The 24,130-nt window shown below is 37.6% G+C and overlaps 2 protein-coding genes across 2 annotated transcripts in view; one reads left to right on the top strand and one right to left on the bottom strand.

Moving 5' to 3' along the window:
* LOC141396859 (uncharacterized) overlaps positions 1-24,130 on the top strand; it is a 37,409-nt gene that overhangs the window by 11,131 nt on the left and 2,148 nt on the right. The window contains exons 2-3 of the mRNA XM_073972537.1: positions 21,523-21,921; positions 21,986-22,910. Coding sequence (XP_073828638.1) covers positions 21,523-21,921; positions 21,986-22,910 — 1,324 coding nt within the window. The remainder of the gene's footprint in view (positions 1-21,522; positions 21,922-21,985; positions 22,911-24,130) is intronic.
* LOC141396847 (V-type proton ATPase catalytic subunit A) lies at positions 690-19,071 on the bottom strand. Its single transcript, XM_073972526.1, has 6 exons — positions 18,509-19,071; positions 7,483-7,577; positions 6,698-7,395; positions 5,646-6,623; positions 5,326-5,573; positions 690-1,288 (listed from the first exon to the last, which is right to left on the bottom strand). The coding sequence occupies exons 2-5, from the start codon at positions 7,556-7,558 to the stop codon at positions 5,481-5,483; spliced, it is 1,845 nt and encodes a 614-aa protein (XP_073828627.1). The 5' UTR covers positions 7,559-7,577; positions 18,509-19,071; the 3' UTR covers positions 690-1,288; positions 5,326-5,480.

The following is a 24,130-nucleotide window of genomic DNA, read 5'->3' as shown; positions in this document are numbered from 1 at the left end:
TTCTTCGCATTTTCGGGTCGATTCTTTTTATGGCACTATACTGGCACTACACTACTCCTGATATTTGTTCTTTTTCATAGCCTAAGCTGTCAGCAATACCCGAGTGACATTTTTAATCCTTGCGGAGTACTTATAATCGAGATATATGCGCGTTTTTATATAACCTCTATAAGACGTATACACCCGATATTTTGTATTTTAAACAGGTTAGATAGCTCCATTATTCAGTTAAAATGGCAGAAATTTTGTATTCGATTTTTCCTTAGGGTTGGAAGCTCTTTCTGCAGAAAGTTGTGATTAAAGGTACACATTTTATATATATTGTACAGATAACGGTACATCTCGTAATTGTTGTTGTTGTTGTTGTAGCAGCATAAAAACCTACGTAGAAGCATAGGTTTGATGGTGGGTTGGAAGCCGCTGGCCGAAACGCTATGGTTTCGGGTCAATCCGGTACGAAAGAACCCGCTGCCGTGGTATTTTGATCTCGTAATTATATGCATTTTGTATGTTTCAATCACTTTGTAAGCAAAATTGTTTGTAATTGCTTAGTTGGACACGGTGTAACAATTTCAACCCGGTCATTTTTATTTATTTCAATAGCTTTATAGGTACTATGTTATATTTTTATCTATGTCTGTGCTCATTCTATTCCAATTTACCTTTCATTTGAAAAAAAGACCCATAACTAGTTTCAATGTAACTTGAATATACATAATGTACGCTTTTATTATTATTGTTTAAATTTGTTTGAAATATGTATGTTAGTATGTACATTCACATAGTCACATACATATCCATACATTGTTGATACATAATGTTTTTTTAATAACAGTTGCTTTTATACGATTATTAATATTGAATATTTAACTAATCGTCGTTGGATGTTTGTCTGGCTTTAATAATGACAAAAAAGGTATACATATATTTTTGTTGTTGTTGTCTTTAATGATAGTTGATTATAGTACTTTTTGTTTGTTAACTGGTATGGATTATACATACATATGAGATTTTAATGTTTTTAGTTTTTTTTGTTTCAATTAAATATACAATAAAAATAGAATTATAATAGTAACACATATAACATTTTTGTTTTTGGTAAAGAGAGAGATTTTTAATTTGTCAATATTTTGATAGAGGAGGGATTTTGTTTTTTTTAAAAACCATTTTTTATGCAATAAATTATTTAAAACATAGTTTATTTTAGTTTATTTCCTCCATGGGTTATATTAATATCGCTTGGTTGTATAGAATATCGCCTTTTAATAACATTCTCTAAATATGTAAACTGTAAGAGAAAAGGAGAGAAGGGAGAAATAGGTTATTATCAATGATATGTCAATTATGTGTGACAGAAATTGTTGAGATAAGTCATTTGTATGTCTTGGCTTAATAACGGCTGTCATAGAGAAATCTCATTGTTATCAAGAGGTGAGAGTAATACAAGTCCGTTAAGAGAATATATGACAAACAGCTGTTTTCTGTGATTTGTAGTTCTTCTTTTATTTTTTTAATGGCTAAAGTTATCAAATTAAATGAAAAATAGTGCAAATTGCAATTTAATTAGAAGGGAATATAAAAAACAAATGCACAAAGTTGCCTTTGTGGGTGTTTTCATCATTGGCTGTGAGTAAAATGAAAGGCAAAATGGAGATGAGCTAAACAGACACTTTACAGACTACCATTGTTGTAGCAGCATAGGTTTGATGCTGGATTGGCAGCCGTTGGCCGAAGTAGTAGTAGGGTTAGTTGGTATGTATTTTAAGCTAAAAATTCCTAATGGTATTTTGATATGTTTTATACTTTTTGTAGAGTCTAATGGGACACGGTAGTACAGTACATAAAGCAAATTACATTTTGAAGTTAGTGAACTTGCGCCGCAGCATGCACGAATCCTGCCATCAATGTTGTATGTATAAAAGCCTCTATAATAATAATTGTTCCACAAACATCCCACAAGGGACAAGGAAGACTTCTCTCATATCAATGAGTGCACCCCGATTCATATTAGCTCAATGATAATGGACCTACTGTTTATCGCCGAGTCCGAACGGCATGCCTTACGACACCATTTTTATAGAGAAGTTTTACATGGCTGAAAAATGTTTGATGTTGCCTGGCCGGGGAATCCAACCCATGACCTTCATCGTGCAAGGCGGGTGTGCATACCATTGCACCACGGTGGCACCTCTATTAGTATTGGCATTTATATTCAGCCAAATGAATTAAGAAATCTCAGATGGTCTCCAAGACATAGTTCGATTGTCTTAGCGAGATTATGAAGAAACGGTGCCTTAAATCTTCCTTGTACATGGCACGAACAGAGGAGATGCTCGTCCTCTTTGTGTCCGCAGCTGATGTAGTGGTAGATTTAGTAGAGTTAGTAGATTTAGATGCTTTGTATGGTTACCAATAGCCAATTGACCGGTTAACACCGCAATAAGTCTTGCCAGTTTCCGCCGGGTATAAGGGTATATTAATACTTGTTCATGTTCATATTATTATACCCTCAGCATTTATGCCTCATCGAAATAATGGTTTAAGACCCCAAGTATGTTTGGACGAAATGTGTTTCAGACAATTTGGAGTTGATTTTGCCATGTCCGTCCGTCTGTCTGGCTGGCTGGAGCGCACGATAACTCTCGAACGGATCAACCGATTCGGTTCAAATTTTGGCTTTTGTAATATTTTGCCCAAACTTAGTTTAAGATCGAAGATAGGTTATATCGGTCCACTCCTTCCGGTACCTCCCCACAAAAGTTCGAAAATGTTCGGAAAATTTGTGCGCACGATAACTCTTGAAGGGAGTAACCGATTTGTCCCATACTTTGTACATCGTGAAATTTCTACCAGACTTAGATGAGGACTCAATATGGACTCAATCGGTCCACTCATTCGGGTACCTCCCACACAAAATTTCGGGAAAGTTCAGTTTAGGGCCTTCTCTCAAATCGCTTTGATTTTTGCTTTAGTAACATGTATTCACTGCCCCCCATACAACGGTTTAAGTTTCATCCATACTTCCTGAGAAAATAACCAACCTGAAACTTGCAAAAAACCCCTATGACACCGTGTGAGGTGGTTGGAGCGCAAGATAACTCTCGAACGGATCCTGCCGATTCGATCCAAAATTTGGCCTTCATAATATTTTTTCCAAACTTAGTTTAAGTTGGAAGATAAGCCATATCGGTTCACTCCTTCAGGTACCTCCCCCACAAAAATTCAAAAATATTCGGTAAATTGTTCGTACGGTAACTCTTGAAGGGAGTGGCAGAATTGATCCATACTTAACACATCCTAATATATCTGCCAGATATAGATCAGATTCAAATATGGACTATATTTGTCCACTCCGTCCGGTACCTCTCACAAAAAATTTCGGATAAGTTCACTTTAAGACCTGCTCTCGAATCTCTTTGATTTTTGTTGAAGCGATTTGCATTCGCTACCTCCATTACGACGGTTAACGTTTTTTCAGGGGCAAGTCCATATTTCTTAGGAAAACATCCCGAAAAGTGTAAAAAATTCTTATGTCACCATATGTGGCTGTCGGACTGTTCAACCGATTTGATTCAACATTTGGTCTTCGTCATATTATATCCAAACTTAGTTTCATGGGTTCCACAACTTCCGGTACTTCTCCCCAATATTTAAAAAATGTCACTAAAATGCTAGGACGGTATAACTTGAATGCGGCAACCAATTTGGTCCAAACTTTGGATCTCCAAATATCTTGTCAAAATTTAGTTTAACTTCTAAAATGGCCCATATCGGTCCTCCTTAAGGGTACCTCCCCCACAAAAGTTCAACATTTGTGTCTTAGTGCAGTTAATTCCTAATCCACATTTTTGTCGGCAAGTTCAAATGTCCAAAAAGGGCCACAAAATTCTGAAGAGACCTTAAATACATTCGATCTGTCCGTAGGTGAAAGTTTCACTTCACATTGGCTGAGGGTATATATCTGTCGGCAAAGCCGACTGAAGCTTTTTTACTTGTTTGAGTTACCGAAAAAATCGGTAAAATTAAAACGCAAAATTATCAATTAAAAGTTGTCAACACTCGTGCTACCGGTAGAACTTTACGACTGCTTTTTATTCGTCGCTAACCTACCGAAAAACATCGGTAATTACCGAAATTGTAAGCATTTTAATTTTACCGACAATTGTCGGTAACTCAAAAAATGAGTTAGAGACTAGCACTACAGGTCCAAGTTTAGTTAAAGCCTCCCATAGGACGGCAGCGGGTTCTTTCTTACAGGATTGTCCCGAAACCATAGTGTTTCGGCCAGCGGTTGCCAACCCAGCATCAAACCTGTGCTTCACGTAGGTTTCTATGCTGCTACAACACCAACTGCATAGGACGGTAACGTCCGATTTGCGGTATTTTCAAGGTTTTTGCCGCATTCGCCTGCCGAAATGTCTAAAATTTAGAATGTAGTGTTTGTTGTGGGTATAAATTCTGCGTCTGAGAATAGTCGGTGTACGGTCCATCTTTTTATGTAGCCTTACTTTTTAGTCCTGTTCGCTAGGTCTTGGGAAACCCTTGCAGGTGATTGTTGGTCTATGTTTTGACATGTGTGAAATTTAAATGTTGATCTTTTCTTGGTGTAATAAACCTGCTTGCGGGATTTGGTCCACATAGCTTCACGTTTTGATATGGTTCCCATAGGACTTAACTCCCGATTTTTGGTAATTTTAGAATTTGGTCTCCTCGATTTCCTTTCAAATTGGATATTTTGTTTAGAATTTAGTGTTCCCTAGGTGTTGGAAAAATCTTCAAGCAGAACTTTACCGATATAATTCCAAATTTTGCTATTAACCCCATTGAACCGTGCCCGCCCGACATTGTTCTTTTGAAGATTTTAGTCATTCAGACCAGAACCAAATGGCTTCAAGTGTTAATTTGGTCTTCCCAAGACATACATATGTAGCCCCTTAGGACGGCCTTAAGACGCAAACGTCTGATTTTTGTTTTTTTTAAGTTTTTTTCCACATTTTCCAATCGCATTGGACAAATTTCCCTTTAAAGAAAGCTATCCATAGGTCCGCGTTTTTATATAAAGCCCATATACCCGATGCATTCGATTCCTTTCATTTTGATTATTTAGGTCCACAGCTTTTGATAATTCCCGCACTAACTTTTTAACATTTTAGTGTAGTTTAGGAGCTGTTCACCTATCATTTTGAAGTATTTACCAAAAGTGGTCTGTCTTTTTTGAGTCTTTCAGTGGTATATTTACATTTTGGTCCACTATCCCCTGTATTCCTTTTTTGTCATTAAGTCATAAGCTTTTTTACTTGTTTTGTTTTGGTTTATTATATTTACCTTTTGTTTGTTCTTTCTCCAGCTACAATTATTGTTCAGGTTTCTGTTTTTTTGGTTTTGTTTAGTAGGTATTTTCTTAAATAGGTTAGCTAATGTTGTCTTTAAAATTTCTCTATATATTTTTGTTAGATTAGCTGTCTTCTTTCCTCATCTCCTTAATCTTCAAGATTTCGGAAGGCCTGTTGCATATCTTCGTGCAATTGTTCAAAATCGGCCTTGATTTTTGCCTCACCATCCTTGACGGGGTCCTGCAATTATAAAAATAAATATTAGATTTCTCTTCTTCTCCACACCTCCATCCATCTCTCTGTGGAACCTACCTTAAATTTCATCGAAGACAGCTGATACATAATATTGCCCATAGATTCCCTAATGGTAGTCCATGTCACCTTATTATCTGATTGGGCTGTTGATTCCACAGCATGCCGGGCCAATTCGTAGAAGGCAATCATGTTCCTTAGCATGCCCACTGTTTTATAGAAGGGACACACTCGATCATAGGGAGAATAGGAATTTTGTTGTAAGAAATCATCCTTTAACAACTTTGCCACTTCCAATGTTATCTTATCTGTCTCCGCCAAAGAGGCCTTGCCAACCAGCTGGACAATTTCCGATAAATCCTCCTCCTCCTGGAGAATTTCCTTAACCTTAGTTCTTAGGGGTACAAATTCGGGGAAATTCTTGTCATAATATTCATCCAATGCTCTCATGTACTTGGAATAGGAAATCAACCAATTGATGGAGGGGAAATGTTTACGTTGAGCCAATTTCTTGTCCAAACCCCAGAATACTTGTACAATACCCAAGGTGGCAGAAGTAACAGGGTCTGAGAAATCACCACCAGGTGGTGAGACAGCGCCAACAATTGATACAGAACCCTCACGTTCGGGATTACCCAAGCAGCGTACACGGCCAGCTCGTTCATAGAAGGTGGCCAAACGGGCACCCAAATAGGCTGGGTAACCAGAATCGGCAGGCATTTCAGCCAAACGGCCAGAAATTTCACGCAAAGCCTCAGCCCAACGGGAGGTGGAATCAGCCATCATGGCCACATTGTAGCCCATATCACGGAAATATTCAGACAAGGTGATGCCGGTGTAAATGGAGGCTTCACGGGCAGCCACAGGCATGTTGGAGGTGTTGGCCACCAAGGCGGTACGTTTCATAATGGATTCCACTACACCATCAATTTCACAGGTCAATTCAGGGAAATCTCTAAGGACCTCAGACATTTCATTGCCACGTTCTCCGCAGCCCACATAGATAATGACATCCGAATTGGAGTATTTGGAAAGGGACTGGAAAAGAAAAAACCGCAAATTTATTTACTTACTCTCTCATCATTGTATCCATCGTCCTCTCAAACACTCACCTGTGAAATAACAGTCTTACCACAACCAAAGGCTCCGGGAATGGCAGTGGTACCACCCTGGACACAGGGGAACAACGAATCCAACACCCTTTGGCCCGTAAACAAGGGATGATTGGCTGGCAATTTTTCAATTACCGGTCTGGGTTGACGCACTGGCCACACTTGTAACATGGTATGTTTGGTAACCTCACCATCAAACTCTGTCTCCAATATCACATCTTCCATTGTATAATTTCCAGGAGGTGCAATATAACGCACTGTACCCTTGCTACGTGGACTAACCATCATGCGATGCTTCACCAAAGTATTTTCCACAACAACACCATACAAATCACCGCCAGTTATGTGCGAGCCAACCTTAACATTAACTGGACTAAAATCCCAGGCCACACTACGCGATAGGGCATGAACATTAACACCCTTTGGTATATAAATGGAGCCGGTCATTTCACCAATGTCACGCAAAGGTCTTTGAATACCATCAAAAATACTACCCATAATACCGGGACCCAACTCCACAGACAATGGTTTGCCGGTACGCAACACAGGATCGCCCACCGTTACACCTGACGTTTCCTCATACACCTGTATGGTGGCCATATCACCTTCCAAACGGATAATTTCACCCACCAGTTCATAGTAGCCGACACGTACCAATTCGTACATAGCAGAACCCGACATGCATTCGGCGGTGACAACTGAAATAAAGAGGGGAAAAGGAAAAAGGAGGGAAATTTGTTATGAAGTTGTTGAACTTGTTTCGATGCTGTTATTATTTGACATACCTGGTCCAGACACCGCAAATACTCGTCCATATTTGGATTCTCGCTCCTCATCGGCGAAACGTTTCAACAAAGACATTGTGGCAGGGTGCTGGGGTCTCTTGGAAAGATAGAAAACAATTATTATTTGTTGGAAAATTGCATTTAAAGGCCTTTGGAGGCCCTCCTTAAGGACATAAGGACCTAATTGTGTGTTTAAAAATGGACATTGAAAAAGAAGGAACTGCGTATAACTTTTCCCATATCAAAGAATTCAGCTAAATTCTGCTTCAGCAGAGGTAGGAGGTTCAGTTTCTAATAATCCAAAGAATTCAGCTAAATTCTGCTTCTGCAGAAGTAGGAGGTTCAGTTTCTAATAAGCCAGTCTGAGTATAGTGAACTATCACTTCGGCCTCTCGAAGTTTCTTAACTAAAATTTTCTAAAAGGTGTATAGTTTTAGGGCTTCTCTTGAATTGTTTTGAAATTTGTGCAGAAGGTAGTTCTTGCGCACCTCATTACAGCGCTTTAATTTTTTTCTTGTGGAAATAACCGAATTTCTGAAGATAATGGGAGTTATTCTGAACGAAAACGCCCCGTGATTTCTCTCACTTTCTCAAATAAGTTGAAACAGCAGAGAGACAAAACTCACGGGGAGTTTTCGTTCAGTATAACCCCCAATAAGTTGAAAATTTTAGCTTTTATACTTCATAAAATTGTCTCATAGAAGGTCATCGAAGTGTCCTTAAACCTAATAGAAGGCCACTAAAGTGGTTTTCTGCCTCATAGAAGTCCGCTGAAGTGGTCCTCTGCCTTATAGGAGGTCATTGAAGACGTTTTTTCACATCAAAGAAGGTCACTGAAGTGGTCTTCTGCCTTATAGAATACCATTGAAGAGGTCTTTTGTCATGCAGAAGGTCACTGAAGTGGTCTTCGGCCTCATAGAAGACACTAATGTGGTCTTTTGCCTTACAAAAGACCACTGAAGTGGTCATCTATCTCATAGAAGACCACTAAAGTCGTCCTCTGCCTTATAGGAGGTCACTGAAGAGGTCTTATGCATCAAAGAAGGCCATTGAAGTGATCTTCTGCTAAGATGGATTTATCAGTCTTGCCTCATAGGTCATTGAAGTGGTCTTCAGTCTCATATAAGGCAATCGAAGTGGCCTTGAACCTAATAGAAGGCCACTAAAGTGGTTTTCTGCCTCATAGAAATCCACTGAAGTGGTTTTCTGCCTCATAGGAGGTCATTGAAGACGTTTTTTCACATCAAAGAAGGTCACTGAAGTGGTCTTCGGCCTCATAGAAGCCACTAATGTGGTCTTTTGCCTTACTAAAGTCAGTGGTCTTTAGTGGCCATCTGTCTCATAGAAGACCACTAAAGTCGTCCTCTGCCTTATAGGAAGTCACTGAAGAGGTCTTCTGCATCAAAGAAGGCCATTGAAGTGATCTTTTGCTAAAATGGATTTATCAGTCTTGCCTCATAGGTCATTGAAGTGGTCTTCAGTCTCATAGAAGGCAAACGAAATGATCTCCAGCCCCTCTTGAAATGGTCTTCTGACTCATAGAAGACCACTGAAGAGGTGTTGTACGTCATGCCTCACATTTAGTCCAATTTTTGTACATCGATATACATATTTCCTATAAATTTAGATCAAGTTCGACGATGGACTGTATCCCTTCTTTTCTTTTGGTACTTTCCCACAAAACGTTGAAATTGTTCGCTAAAGTCTAATTTAAGGCCACTTATTCAATTGTTTTCAAATTTTTACGGCAAGTAGTGCGCTTGTGGTCCTAATCACAACGGCACTCTTTTTATTCCAGGGAAGTCAATACTTCTTGAGATAACCTCACAAAATTTATTTTCTTGCTTATGTACAGTTTAAGGACTGTTGGAGGATTGTTTTGAAACCTTCACCGAAGGTAGTCCTTGCGTTCCTGATTACAACGATAATATTTTTCTCGGGGGCAAGTCTATACTCCCTGGCATAATGGCCTGAAAGCCCTATAAAATCCTAGGAGGACCAACGAAAGGAGCGACCTTTGCTTATGGTTATGTACTTCATGCTTCAGGTGTTGTACTTCATGTCTCAAATTTATTCCAATCTTTGTACATTGATATATTTCCTATAAATTTAGATCAAGTTAGATGATGGACTTTATCCCTTCTTTTTTTTCTGGTACTTCCCCACAAAGCGTTGAAATTGTTCGCTAAAGTCTAATTTAAGGCCACTTATCCAATTGTTTTCAAATTTTTACGGCAAGTAGTGATTGTGGTCCTAATCACAACGGCACTCTTTTTATTCCAGGGAAGTCAATACTTCTTGAGATAACCTCACAAAATTTATTTTTTTTTTGCTTATGTGCAGTTTAAGGACTGTTCGAGGATTTTTTTGAAATCTTCACCGAAGGTAGTACTTGTGTTCCTGATTACAACGATATCATTTTTTTTTCGGGGGCAAGTCCATACTCCCTGGCATAGTGGCCTGAAAGCCCTATAAAATCCTACGAGGACCAACGAAAGGAGGTGTTGTACTTCATGCCTCAAATTTAGTCCAATCTTTGTACATCGATATATTTCCTATAAATTTAGATCAAGTTCGATGATGGACTGTATCCCTTCTTTACTTCTGGTACTTCCCACAAAACGTTGAAATTGTTCGCTGAAGTCTAATTTAAGTCCACTTATCCAATTGTTTTCAAATTTTCACGGCAAGTAGTGCTTGTGGTCCTAATCACAACGACACTCTTTTTATTCCAGGGAAGTCAATACTTCTTGAGATAACCTCACAAAATTTATTTTTTTTTTGCTTATGTGCAGTTTAAGGACTGTTCGAGGATTTTTTTGAAATCTTCACCGAAGGTAGTCCTTGTGTTCCCGATTACACCGATATCATTTTTTTCGGGGGCAAGTCTATACTCCCTGGCATATTGGCCTGAAAGCCCTATAAAATCCTACGAGGACCAACGAAAGGAGAGACCTTTGCTTATAATTTTTCTCAAACTTAAATCTAGCCCTCTTCCAGCTGGATTATACTATATCGGACAACTTCTTCGAGAATCTCTCCCATAAAAGTTTAACATTTTCACTTAAGTCCACTATATATTAAAAAAATCCACTTTAATTGGTCTGAGGAACTGTGAAAAAAAATGAAATTTAAATCAGGTTACTTGAACATTTTTCGCTAAAAATCCACCGCTAAAAATGTTATGTATTGCTGGACAATCCAACCCAAAACCTGCATGGTAAGCATTGCACAAAGGAATCACACATGTTAAAATTTCATAGCACCGTTTGTGACCAGTATGCTTTCTCTTTACGGAAGCGACAACACGTTCCCTTTGATATGCAATAGAACTTTCTACTCAATGGAAAATTGGTCAACGTTTGTCCTTGGCTCTGATGGCATTAAATTCCAAAAACTTGTCACCAATGGGAATTTTGCTATTCACACTCATTTAAATCAACCTATTTTGTTACTTTAAATTTTATTTATTTATTTTTTTTATTTATTTATTTTCATTACTTTGCAATCGAAGCCATATGGATAACTCAATGGCCAATTCAGATATAATTACAAAGATTCCACCTTACTTCATAGCTACTCTATAAATAAAATATTAAACATTATTGTTCTTACAAACTATACATAAAAATTAAAAAATAATGATTGCATTGATTATAATTTGCCTCCTTTACATCATAACTACTCATATGTATATTATCAACATATAAAATAGGTAAGAATTAATATAGAATTTTCAAAAATATCATCGGTACAACCAATATTTTCTTCTTTATGCCATAGCTACTCGAATAAAAGTTATGTTTTTGTATTTTTTTTTTTGTTTTGTTTTGTGAGGTTTAATAACAATGAGTATATATGCTATAAAATTTTAAGAATTAAATTTAATGATAACCTGTTTTTTGAAAGGCGAAATAGATAAAAATTAATATAGAATTTTCAAAAATATCATCGGTACAACCAATATTTTCTTCTTTATGCCATAGCTACTCGAATAAAAATTATGTTTTTTGTATTTTTTGTTCTGTGAAGATTAATAACAATAAATATATATGCTATAAAATTTTAACTATTTAATTTAAAAATAACCAGTTTTTTGACAAGAAACTCCAAACAGCTTACGGAGCCATAAAATCAAAGAGAATATCAATCCATTGTGATTCCTGAAAAGTGAGTAAAGAGCTTTTTTTTATATAGACCATTGGAATAGCAGAAAACTTTAAGGTCATCAGGAAGCACATTAAATAGCCTTGCTACTCTAACAGTGAATGATTCATTCATATGGGTTCCAACTCTAGGCAATATTATTTGGTTTAGGCGAACTGAATGCATGAATGAGAAGAACTTTGTTAAAAACAGAGGTGATTGTTGTTTGAAAACTTTGTAAAATAACAATAGCAGTCTAAAACTTATAAATGAAGAAAAAGAAAAACCAAGAAAGCGTTGTACGTATGAGGATATATGCTCAAAAAGCCGAAGAGAATAAAGGTAACGAACAACTCTATTAAACGCAAGTTCTAGCTTTGACAAGTATCTTGCATGTGTTCCTGAATATACCTCTAAGCAATACAAAATATTAGGCATAATGAGAGCATGAATAAGTTTTTTCTTTATAGGCTGAGGCAAAGCTGAGTCAGTGTTAAAGAATTGTCTAAGAGCATAATTTGTATGAGCGACAACTGTATCAATATGTGGTTCAAATGTCAGTTCGTCATCTAATATAACACCCAGGCATTTCATGCTGTGAACCATACGTATATCTACTCCACGATACTTTAGTTGCAAATCTGGAATAGCCCTATTAGAAAACATCATCGCCTTAGTTTTCGACGGATTCACAGAAAGACGGTTTACTAACATCCAGTCGCTAAGATTTTTCAACACCAGATCTATTTTTGATTGCAATACTGCAACATGTTGATAATCACCGGCAAACAACAGTTGCACGTCGTCTGCATAGGCATATGGAACACACCAGTTCTCTACAGCAGCATAAAGGTCATTTAAAAACATGATAAATAAAAGGGGTCCCAAGACAGAGCCTTGAGGAACTCCGCTTTTTACAGGGAGAATATCAGAAGATAGCCTTTTGAAATAAACAAATTGCTTCCTACCATGTACGTAAGAATATAACAATTTACATGCACTTTGGTTGAACTTATATATGTTGCAGAGCTTTTGTATCAGGCAGAAATAATCGAGCTGGTCAAAGGCTTTTTCTAAATCAAGAGATATTAATACACATAATTTGTTATTGGAGAGATAACTTCTTACCGTATCAGTTAAACCTGTCATCAACATAGAGGTACTCCTACCATTACGGAAACCACATTGACAGTCATTCAGCATGGAATTGCTATGGATGTGTAGAATTATTTGCCGTCGCAAAATATATTCAACCATTTTGGATAAAACTGGCAACAATGCAATCGGACGGAATTCGCACAAAGAAATATCACCATTGGATTTCTTTTTAATAGGATTGATTTTTGCTGTTTTCCAATTACTTGGGAATGTTGATGTACTGATAACAGTATTGATTATGTGCAAGAGGAAAATCGATGTATGGGGGAGAACCAACTTTAAAAACTTTTTTGTAAAACAATCACTACCGGCAACATTAGATTTGACACTTGCAAATGCCTCCAACACATCATTTTGTGTAACACATGAAAAAGAAAACCCACCCTCATGATCTGGGAAATTTAAAAGTTCCTCTATTTGACCTTGAGGGTCTAATTGATTATTAATAAATTGCAGATTCATTTCGTTTACATTAACCTCATTTTCTTCATCATAGGGACTGCCCTTGTTGATTAAACCGAAATTTCTGATGGTATTCCACATATGTTTCGGACTATTGCACGCATTGAACATTTCAAAATGTGCCTTTCTTTTTAGCTTCCTCTTGAGTTTTTTAGTTCGATTTCTTAGTTTGCAATACGTTAGCCATCTGGCATCAGATCTATCCTCAAGGAATGCTTTGTAAGCCAAATCCGTCAAGGACTGACTGTTACGGATGGTAGGGCTATTTATCCAATTTTCGGAATTGTAATCAACTTTCCTTTTTTTCACGGGAAACATGGCGTGAATATAATTTAGACATTCCATAAAAACGTTCAATTGATCATCCACAGCGTACTCAGAAAACACTCTGTTTAATCCTGACTGATTTACCCTTTCTTCTAATTCCTCAGAAGAAAAGTCACTGTAATCAATGAATTCGAAAAAATTTTCGGTTCGTCTAGGAAAATACCTGAGAGAAACAAAAATAAGAGCATGTTTCGATATATTTGGATTCATGACTTGGCCTGATAGCTGCACAGAGTCCCGGAATGGTACAAGGAAATAATCAATGAGAGAAGTAGACTGGTGAAAAGTGTCAAAATGGGTCGGACAATTATTATGAACGATTGACATATTCATTCTTGAACATGCCTGCCGTATAGAAGAGGCCAAGAAAACATTGAAAAGATTGTTATTAAAATCACCCATAATGACAAAGTTATTATAACGTACGAGAAGATCAGAAATTTCATCTTCAAAGGCGTGGAAATTTCCATTAGGCAAATATACCACTCCAACCAATAGTGGGCCACTGTTCACAAAGACTTCAGCAAACAAACATTCTACGCAACCAAAATTATTGCCAATATAGACCACTTTGTATTTAATTTTCTTTGATATGAGAAGACCCACTCCACCACCTCTACAGTTGGGCCTGTCGCTCCTACATAACGAATAACCACAAATGTTCACCATGGCGGAGGGTATAGATGGTTTCAACCAAGTCTCGGATATACCAATGATGTCTAAGCAACTACCTTCAACAATATTTTTTATTTCTGAAAGCTTTGACGAATTTGGATTGATGTTCAAGCTTTGGGAATTAAAATGCATTACATTTAAATTGTGCTTCAAATTGAAAAAACGGGAATGAAAAAACTGGTTATCATGAACAATTTCACCTATGTTGTTTAAATCCATAATGCAAAAAAAAATATATATATATATAATTTGGCATGGTGCTCAGAAAAATATTAAAGAATTACGAATAATATTTGCATTTGTAAAAACTACTCCCACATTAAGACGTAATTAAACATCTGCTGAACGAGGCACGATTGTGACAGAACCAGACTGATCTAGTAAATCAGCGCATTGAACCATATCGAGCGTACTATTAGTACCATTAGGATAGGTAACAAAAACTTTCGGAATATCTGCATTATTAAGTTTATACTTGACTATCTTATTTTCTCTCCTAAGTTTGCGGCACAAAAACAACAACTTTGAGGCAGCTTGATGCAAGTGATCGTTAAGATACACTTTATTCCTTACTTCGCCACCGATAATATCAGACAGAATTAAGTGGTTACCGCTGTGATAATTGGCCATGATTGTGTCCCTCATATACACGGAATTGAATTTGACCAAAACAGATTTGCCCTTTGCCATATAGCAACAATGCTGAATGTCTGTTGGTCCGATGACTACATTGCACAGATTGCCAATCTTCATAATTGGCTCTCGAAGATCGGGAATGGCATCAGGAAGTCCATTAATAACAATATCCGCCCTATTTAACCGTCTACGCTGTATGTCATGTTGCAACTCAAGGTCTTGTATTTTCCTCGCATACATGGCTTCAAACTGTTTCGTAACGGCAAAACAATTTCGAATGTCTTCCTCCATTTTAGTCATTTTTGTATTAAATTCAGATTTAACAGTTTCGAAAAGGTCATCCATTTTCGTTTTTAAATGAATCATCTGCTCTTGGATGTCATTTGTTAACGCAGAATGCTGCTTTTCCAAAGACGATGAAAATTCTGAAAAACGAATGCGCAATTCCTCACGCAGGTCGACAGTGCTGGATCCAGCTTGGGAACTATTAAGACTGGAGTTAAGGACAACTTTATTGTTCGCGCACTTGGTACATCTATATAAAAACATTTTACTTTTGTGCAAAAACGTGTGCTGTTCTTTAGTTATCTTTGCACAAGCAATGTGGACATATTCATCACATAAGAAGCAGCCAATACTATTTTCGTTTTCCTTAACCCGTTTATGACATTTGGGGCATGTGTATATTTTGGCTGGCATTATTATCAATAAATGTATACTATTTTAATGGGTGTATAAAATCAGTACCAACGGTTAAAAGCCAATAATTAAAGCAAGATGTAAAATGTTTGCAACAACAATATCAGAAAACAAAACAGCAGCACACCACAGTGCTAAGTATAAATTGTAAGATACTTCTCCAATAACAGCAACAACAGCAAATGCACCAACGCCGAATAAGTATTCAGTATAGATGGATGTTGGCTTACTACAACAACAAGTGTTCCTCAGTAAACAAACAAGCAGATGGGCAATCCAGTAGAGTAAGCAACAAACGTATGACCATATGTTCTGTATAAATGCAGCGCAACAATAATTTCTAGCTTCAGTTGTTATTTACACTCCTTATAGTGTTCAGCAAAACAGATGGCGGTGAATAATTCTTTTGTAGTTTCTTTCTCTTCTTTCTTCTTCTATTTTCACGCAGACAGCATAGCAGAAAAGTTCTCCTCAAAAATTTAATGCCATAAAAGCAATAAACAACTCGGATTTCAGTTTATTTTGACAACAATTTACTTAATTATTCGACTTTACTGTACTTTTAGACAGTAAGTGCTACTTTTAATTAATATTTTTCGAATTTTCTTTAATATTTTACGGAGCGCGAGATTTTTACTTGTTGCTCATTTTAGTGTTGCCAGATTTTATTATATATTAAATTTTATTTATACAGTGCTGCTCAAAACATTTGCAACTGGAATGACTAGTTCATATTTTATGTAGTTCTGAGGTAGTTTGTGGATTTGAAATGCAAATATTTTTGTAGATTGATTGTTTATTGGATCCTTTTTAAAGATTTAAAAATTAATTTGCAAAAATTGCACTTATTTTACAAAAAATATACAAAACAATGATCGAACTCACTTTTGGTTCTGCTCAAAACATTTGCAACTGAGAAAATTTGATTCAAAATCTGAAGAAATCTGAAAAAATATTTTTGTTTTGATAATATATTGTGAATTAAATATTTTATTTATTATCTGGAGACTTCGTAAAGTAAACCAGTTAACTAAATAAATTAATATATCCTTTGGAATCCTGTGCTCTAAGGATAATTGTTAAATACCAAGGTTTTATTCGATATTTAATAGTCTAGAGTCCAAAGTAGAGTCCCGGGACCTCCTATATGAATTAAGATTACTTAAGTTGATCGGGTCCTATAAGAACATAAGCATATTTGCAAAAAATTACTAGTTTTACGTATTTATATATACGTTTAGAAGCGGTATTATGTCAAAACATCCTGTTATACGACAGTTCTGGAGTGTACATGTTGCGATTTTGACATGCTATCTTTCCGGTTAGTTCTTGGATCTGTTAAATATCTCGACCTCATGCATCCTGTGCCATTTCTGTCCATAAAAATACCTCCAGGGCAATATAAAACACCTACTACATTTTGGGTCAACTTGTTCGTATACGGGGACAAATTTTATTGTCCTTCCTTCTGGTGATCAATCAAATTTGTTCAAGTCATATAACTTAAATATTGATTTAAATCGAAGAGAAGTACTCGGTTTTTTAATCCAAAAACATAACCACACATTTTTTGCATAATTTCTATGAAAAATTCAATTTTTCCTGGAAATTACTGTTTTCCCAAAATTTGCCTATTTTGGTATACCGGTATCCTTGGTATGTATCGGAGGTGTTTGTATAGGTTTATCGGTGCCAAGTCTTTTTTTAACATTTGTTGATGACCTCTGAGAGATCTGCTTAATAATCTGCTTAATAATATATAATTATTTGATCATCCCCTGCAGTAGATGTTGTTGTCCTCGCATCTCCTTCCCATCTTATGGCGATTTTAGTTCTTTTTACGCGGTATCCAGATCTGTTTTAGATATTGTGATGTTCATATGTTTATTTTTGGACCTCGTTGGCTCCACAATTTTCAAGAAATACCATTTTACCAAAGCGTTGATAAAAATTTCTGGTCATAATTTAAGTTTTTCTTAAAAAAATAGACATGTCTTGTTTTCGGCATGCTTGTCTATCAGTAGTAAACATATGTTGGATAAAATGTACTCCTCATGAAAGCTTTTTGCCCCCTTCTTCTGATTAAAAACAATTTGATGCCAATCAATACAAAAAAACTCGTCAAAAAAACTAATAAGATATTCGTAACACGGAGTTGCAAATGTTTTGAGCAGGCAGAAACATGTGTCCCTCCGATATTTCACACATTTTTCAAACAAAAGTGTTCATAACTGAATAATCCTTTTTAAATCTTGAAAATAGGGTCAATAAATAATCAAATAACAAAAACAAACATATTTCAAAACTCAAAATGTCCCTAAAAATAGACTGAATGTGATATAGGCATCTGAGTTGCAAATGTTTTGAGCAGCACTGTAGGTCCGAAAACTTTGTTATCGTCCTTAGGACAACACATTTTATCTTTTTTACAACCACCATTTCCTCAATGTTCTTTTCATGTCGTAGTTGTCATTTAAGGCAAATGTTTGTCTCTGTGTGCGCTTTTCTTGCTTGCCATGAAAAAAATCTATACTGCTTCTTTACAACAACAACAACAACACCTACACTTGAAGGATTATGACATGCAGGAAAAATTGAAGGAAGATTTGCAAAGGAATTTTCAAGATTTTTGGGGGAAATTTATAAACAAAACACAGTTCTATTTCAAATAATATTTTCAAATATTTTATAAAGATAGAAGCCAGAAAACACTTTTTTTCATTGCTCTTTCATTGCACCCCAACACAAAAATTCTTTTAAGGGATTTTACAAGAGTTTTCTTTTTTTTTTTGATTTTTGGCAACTTTGCAAATTTCGTAATTTCCTCTAGTTGCAAGTGAATATTTTGCTAAAATTGCCATTATTTTACAATTTAAACAAATGTTTTAACCAAATTTTCCTTAATTTTTTCCATTTTACTTACTTTTTTTCTTCTAAATTTTATAGATTTTTCTTTCTATTCTTCGGTTCTGCTGCTGTTGGCTGGCGTACCGTTCGATACGATTTGATGTTCTCAAATGAAAATTTTTACTCCTCCGTAGACGAAAAAATTTTCTATAGACTTTTTGCAAAAAAAAAAGTAGCTATATCTTTCAGCCGCGAGAGTGGCTAGAGAAGAGATAGCACAACAACTGGCATGTCCACAAACTTTTTTTTTTGATAAGAGATTTTTTCCATTTCAATTCTATGTCCAATATAAAAACCCTGAGAATACATGTGCTTGATGGCCACGAAATAGTTCTCGCCTGAGCATCACTGAGGTGTTCATACTCATCAAGTGTTTTTGTTTTGTGGCGAGTCCATCCACCATTGAGTATTGCGCACCACAAAATCATGCGCCAAATTTTGAATTTGTCACACACAAATGTTGGCTAAAGGGAAACAGCGGAGTACAACTAAAAATCAATTGCGTTTTTCGCTGTTTGCTTTTTGTAGTCTATTCGTCGTTTAGAAATGGTGGCCAGATTTTGTCACATTGCGTTAAGTGACCTGACAGATGATAGAACGAACGGGGTAGTTTAAATGGAAACGTTTGACGACATGACGTAAAACGTGCTATGTGGCGAGACAAACAATTTAAAAAGCCCACATTTATTAGTCTGATGGTCCTTTGGAAAAATCTTCTATAGGTAGAAGAAGACCTCAAGGTGTCTTCTTTACACAATAAGTGACCTCAAAGGCTCTTCTATAGATAATAGAAGTACTCAAGGAGTCTTCTGTAGTTAATACAAGAGATCAAGGGGCCTTCTATAGAGTATAGAAGACATAAAGAGGTCTTCTATAGACAACAGAAGATATCAAGGTGTCTTCTATAGAGAATAAAAAACCTCAATGGGTCTTCTAAAGACAACATAAGACCTCAAGGGGTCCTCTATAGACAATAGAAGACCTCAAATGGTCCTCTACAGACAATAGAAGACCTCAAGGGTCTTCTATAGACAATAGGAGACCTCAATGGGTCTTCTATAGAGAATAGGAGACCTCAATGGGTCTTCTATAGAGAATAGAAGACTTCAAAGGACTTTCCATAGATAATAGAAGACTTCAAGTGTTCTTCTATGGACAATAGAAGACCTCAAGTGGGTCTCTATAGACAATAAGAGACCTCAAGGGGGTCTTCTATAGACAATAGAAGACCTCAAGGGGTCTTCTATAGACAATAGAAGTCCTCAAGGGGTCTTCTAGGAGACTTCTGTAGACAATAAGAGACCTCAAGGGGTCTTCTATAGACAATAGGATACCTTAAGGAATCTTCTATAGGCAATAGAAGACCTCAAGGAGTCTTTTATAGACAATAGAAGTCCTCAAGGGGTCTTCTAGGAGACTTCTGTAGACAATAGGAGACTTCAAGGGGTCTTCTGTAGACAATCGAAGTCCTCAAGGGGTCTTCTAGGAGACTTCTGTAGACAATAGGAGACTTCGAGGGTCTTCTGTAGACAATAGGATACCTTAAGGAATCTTCTGTAGACAATAGGAGACTTCAAGGGGTCTTCTATAGACAATAGAAGTCCTCAAGGGGTCTTCTAGGAGACTTCTGTAGACAATAGGAGACTTCAAGGGGTCTTCTGTAGACAATAAGATACCTTAAGGAATCTTCTATAGGCAATAGAAGACCTCAAGGGGTCATCTATAGACAATATAAGTCCTCAAGGGGTCTTCTAGGAGACTTCTGTAGACAATAAGAGACCTCAAGGGGTCTTCTATAGACAATAGAAGACCTCAAGGGGTCTTCTAGAAGACTTCTGTAGACAATAGGAGACTTCAAGGGGTCTTCTGTAGACAATAGGATACCTTAAGGAATCTTCTATATGCAATAGAAGACCTCAAGGGCAATAGAAGACCTCTGTAGACAATAGGATACCTTAAGGAATCTTATATAGGCAATAGAAGAACTCAAGGGGTCATCTATAGACAATAGGAGACCTCAAGGGGTCTTCTAGGAGACTTCTGTAGACAATAGGAAACCTTAAGGAATCTTCTATAGGCAATAGAAGACCTCAAGGGGTCTTTTATAGACAATAAAAAACCTCAATCGGTCTTCTAGAGACAACATAAGACCTCAAGTGGTCCTCTATAGACAATAGAAGACCTCAAATGGTCCTCTACAGACAATAGAAGACCTCAAGGGATCTGTTATAGACAATAGGAGACCTCAATGGGTCTTCCATAGAGAATAGAAGACTTCAAAGGATTTTCCATAGATAATAGAAGACTTCAAGTGTTCTTCTATGGACAATAAAAGACCTCAAGTGGGTCTCTATAGACAATAAGAGACCTCAATGGGTCTTACACATATAATATGAGACCTCAATGGGACATCTACACTCAGTAGGAGACGTCAAGAGGTCTTCTATAGACAATGGACATAAGAAGAGGTCAAGGTGTCTTCTGTAGAGAATAGAAGACCTCAAGGTGTATTCTAGAGACAATGGGAGACCTGAAGGTCTACTAGAAGACAATAGGAGACCTCAAGGGGTCTTCTAGGAGACTTCTGTAGACAATAGGAGACTTCAAGGGGTCTTCTGTAGACAATAGGATACCTTAACGAATCTTCTATAGCCAATAGAAGACCTCAAGGGGTCTTCTATAGGCAAGAGAAGACCTCAAGGGGTCTTCTATAGGCAATAGAAGACCTCAAGGGGTCTTCTATAGGCAATAGAAGACCTCAATGGATCTTTTATAGACAACAGAAGACCTCAATGGGTCCTCGAGGAGACTAAAAGGGTCGTATATAGACAATAAAACCTTTAAGAGGTCCTTGAAAAGTGTACTTAAGATTTGCTTTAAATAATACCCCTTTATTGGTCTCTTTCTCTACCCCCGTCCAAAAACGACTTTTTGCAAACTACCAAAGTTTTAACCCATTTTATTGATATTTCCCGTTTTAACCATTTTCATTCCCCCCCCCCCCCCCCCCCCTCTTTTTCTTATTTGCAGGCCAAACGTACACCATCCAAACGTTTATCCTATGTCGAACGTGCCCGCATTGAAAGTGAAGAATTAGTCAAAAATATGGGTGGATCATTGGATGTGGAGGGTGGTAGACGAACACGTTCCAGTACAAGAGGTACACCAACCAGGGCAGCAGCTGCTGCAACACCACCACCTGCCAAAAAGGCCCGTACCTCACCGGCCAGTGGTGCCAGTACACCGACACGGGCACGTGGGCGTGGTCGTAAATTAGACACCTCTGTCGATGGTGCTGGAGGAGAGGAAGAAGAGGAGGAAGTTAAGGCTACACCAAGTAAAAAGAAAACACCAGCCAAGGGCAGAGGTAAGGCTGCCGCTGCCAAGAAAGAAGAAAAAGAAGAAATGGAAACAGAAGAGGAAGAGAAGGTAAGTCCTAAAAATTGTTTCAAATGTATAAAATTACTAATGCTGCTCCCATTTGTTGTTACAGAAACCCGAAGAAAGCAAAAAACCTGAGGCCGAAGAAGTCGTAGATGCAGCCAAGGAAGCTGAAGAAAAATCAAAACCAGAAGAAGAAAAGGTGCAAACAGAAGAAGCAACTGAGTCTCAAACTGCAGAAGCAACAAATAAAACTAACGAAGACGAAAAGCCATCAGCAGAAGAAGCGGCTAAAGAAACCTCCACTCCGGCAGCAGTGGAAGAAGCCGTCCCTAAAACAACAGAAACCCCTGAGGAAAAAGCAACAGAACCTGCTGCAGCTAAAGATGTAACAGACACACCACTGGAACCTGTTAGCGAAGAAACCCAAAGCCAAGTTGCAGCCGCCGCTGAGGACACTGTTGCGGAAGAAACATCATCCGGTAAGGGTGATGAAGTGGTTGTCTTACAATCAGATTCCAATGATAGCCCCAGTTCAGATGATGTTGAATTGGTGGAAAATGTTGCAGAAAAACCAACATCCAGTGAAGGCGGTGAGGAACAAACAAAGGAAACAGCGGCCGGCGATGCTGATGCTACAGCTACTGCCCCTGCTCCAGCTGAATCAAGTGAAACAGTAGTTATTGAATCTAAGGATACAACACCTGAACCCATGGAAGTTGATTCAAGTTCATCCAGCAATGATGTTGTTGAAAAAATGGATGATGATGTGACCATAGTTGAGTCACAAACCACAACTGAGGCTGCCACCAGCTCCCAGCTGGCGGATGAAACAAATGATAAGCACGAAACTGAGGTTGTTGCAACAACAACAACAACAGAATTGGTTGCTGAAGTTACACCCCATTGCAATTCAGTGAATGCTACCACCACCACCAATTCTGTGGAATCGGTTCCAGCTGCCAATGTTGCTGTAAATAATAATGCTGAAGAATCAACCACACCTGCTATTAATAAAACAAGTGAAAATGATTTGTGTAAGTAGTCTTTTGGGAAAACCGTCCATGATTATTATCCTTAAAGGTCTCAAGCAGCATTCTAGATGCCCTAGATGACCTCAAGGGGCCTTCTATAGATAGTAGAATACCTGCAGAGGTCTTCTATATACAGTAGATGACCTCAAGGTGTCTTCTATAGACAGTTTAAGTCCTCCAAGGGTCTTCTATTGACAGTAGGAGACCTAAAGGTGTCTTCTAGAGATAGTAGAAGATCTCTATAGAAGACCGTAAAAGGTGTTCTATAGAGGGCTCAAGGTAACCTTTAGGTCTTCTGTTGTCTATGGAAGACCGCTGGAGGTCTTCTGTTGCCTTTAGAAGACCCCATAGAAGACCCCTTGAGGTCTTCTATTGTCCATAAAAGAACCCTTGAGATCTTCTTTGTCTATGGAAGACTTCTTGAGGTCCTCTATTGTCCATAGCAGACCTCTTGAGGTTTCTATTGTCCATAGAAGACCCTTTGAGGTCTTCTATTGTCCATAGAAGCTCCTTGAGGTCTTCCATTGTCCATTGAAGACCTCTTGAGGTCTTCCATTGTCCATAGAAGACCCCTTGAGGTCTTCTATTGTCCATAGAAGAACCCTTGAGATCTTTTATTGTCCATAAAAGAACCCTTGAGATCTTCTTTGTCTATGGAAGACTTCTTGAGGTCCTCTATTGTCCATAGCAGACCTCTTGAGGTTTCTATTGTCCATAGAAGACCCTTTGAGGTCTTCTATTGTCCATAGAAGCTCCTTGAGGTCTTCCATTGTCCATAGAAGACCCCTTGAGGTCTTCCATTGTCCATAGAAGACCCCTTGAGGTCTTCCATTGTCCATAGAAGACCCCTTGAGGTCTTCTATTGTCCATAGAAGACCCCTTGAGGTCTTTTATTGTCCATAAAAGAACCCTTGAGATCTTCTTTGTCTATGGAAGACTTCTTGAGGTCCTCTATTGTCCATAGCAGACCTCTTGAGGTTTCTATTGTCCATAGAAGACCCTTTGAGGTCTTCTATTGTCCATAAAAGAACCCTTGAGATCTTCTTTGTCTATGGAAGACTTCTTGAGGTCCTCTATTGTCCATAGCAGACCTCTTGAGGTTTCTATTGTCCATAGAAGACCCCTTGAGGTCTTCTATTGTCCATAAAAGAACCCTTGAGATCTTCTTTGTCTATGGAAGACTTCTTGGGGTCCTCTATTGTCCTCTTAAGGTTTCTATTGTC

Source organism: Musca autumnalis, unplaced genomic scaffold (genome assembly GCF_047663935.1).
Source record: "Musca autumnalis isolate F117 unplaced genomic scaffold, ASM4766393v1 scaffold_1, whole genome shotgun sequence".
Classification (NCBI taxonomy): Eukaryota; Metazoa; Arthropoda; class Insecta; order Diptera; family Muscidae; genus Musca; species Musca autumnalis.
The sequence above is the reverse complement of the archived record's forward strand: the minus strand, read 5'-3'. Positions and strand labels throughout refer to the sequence as shown.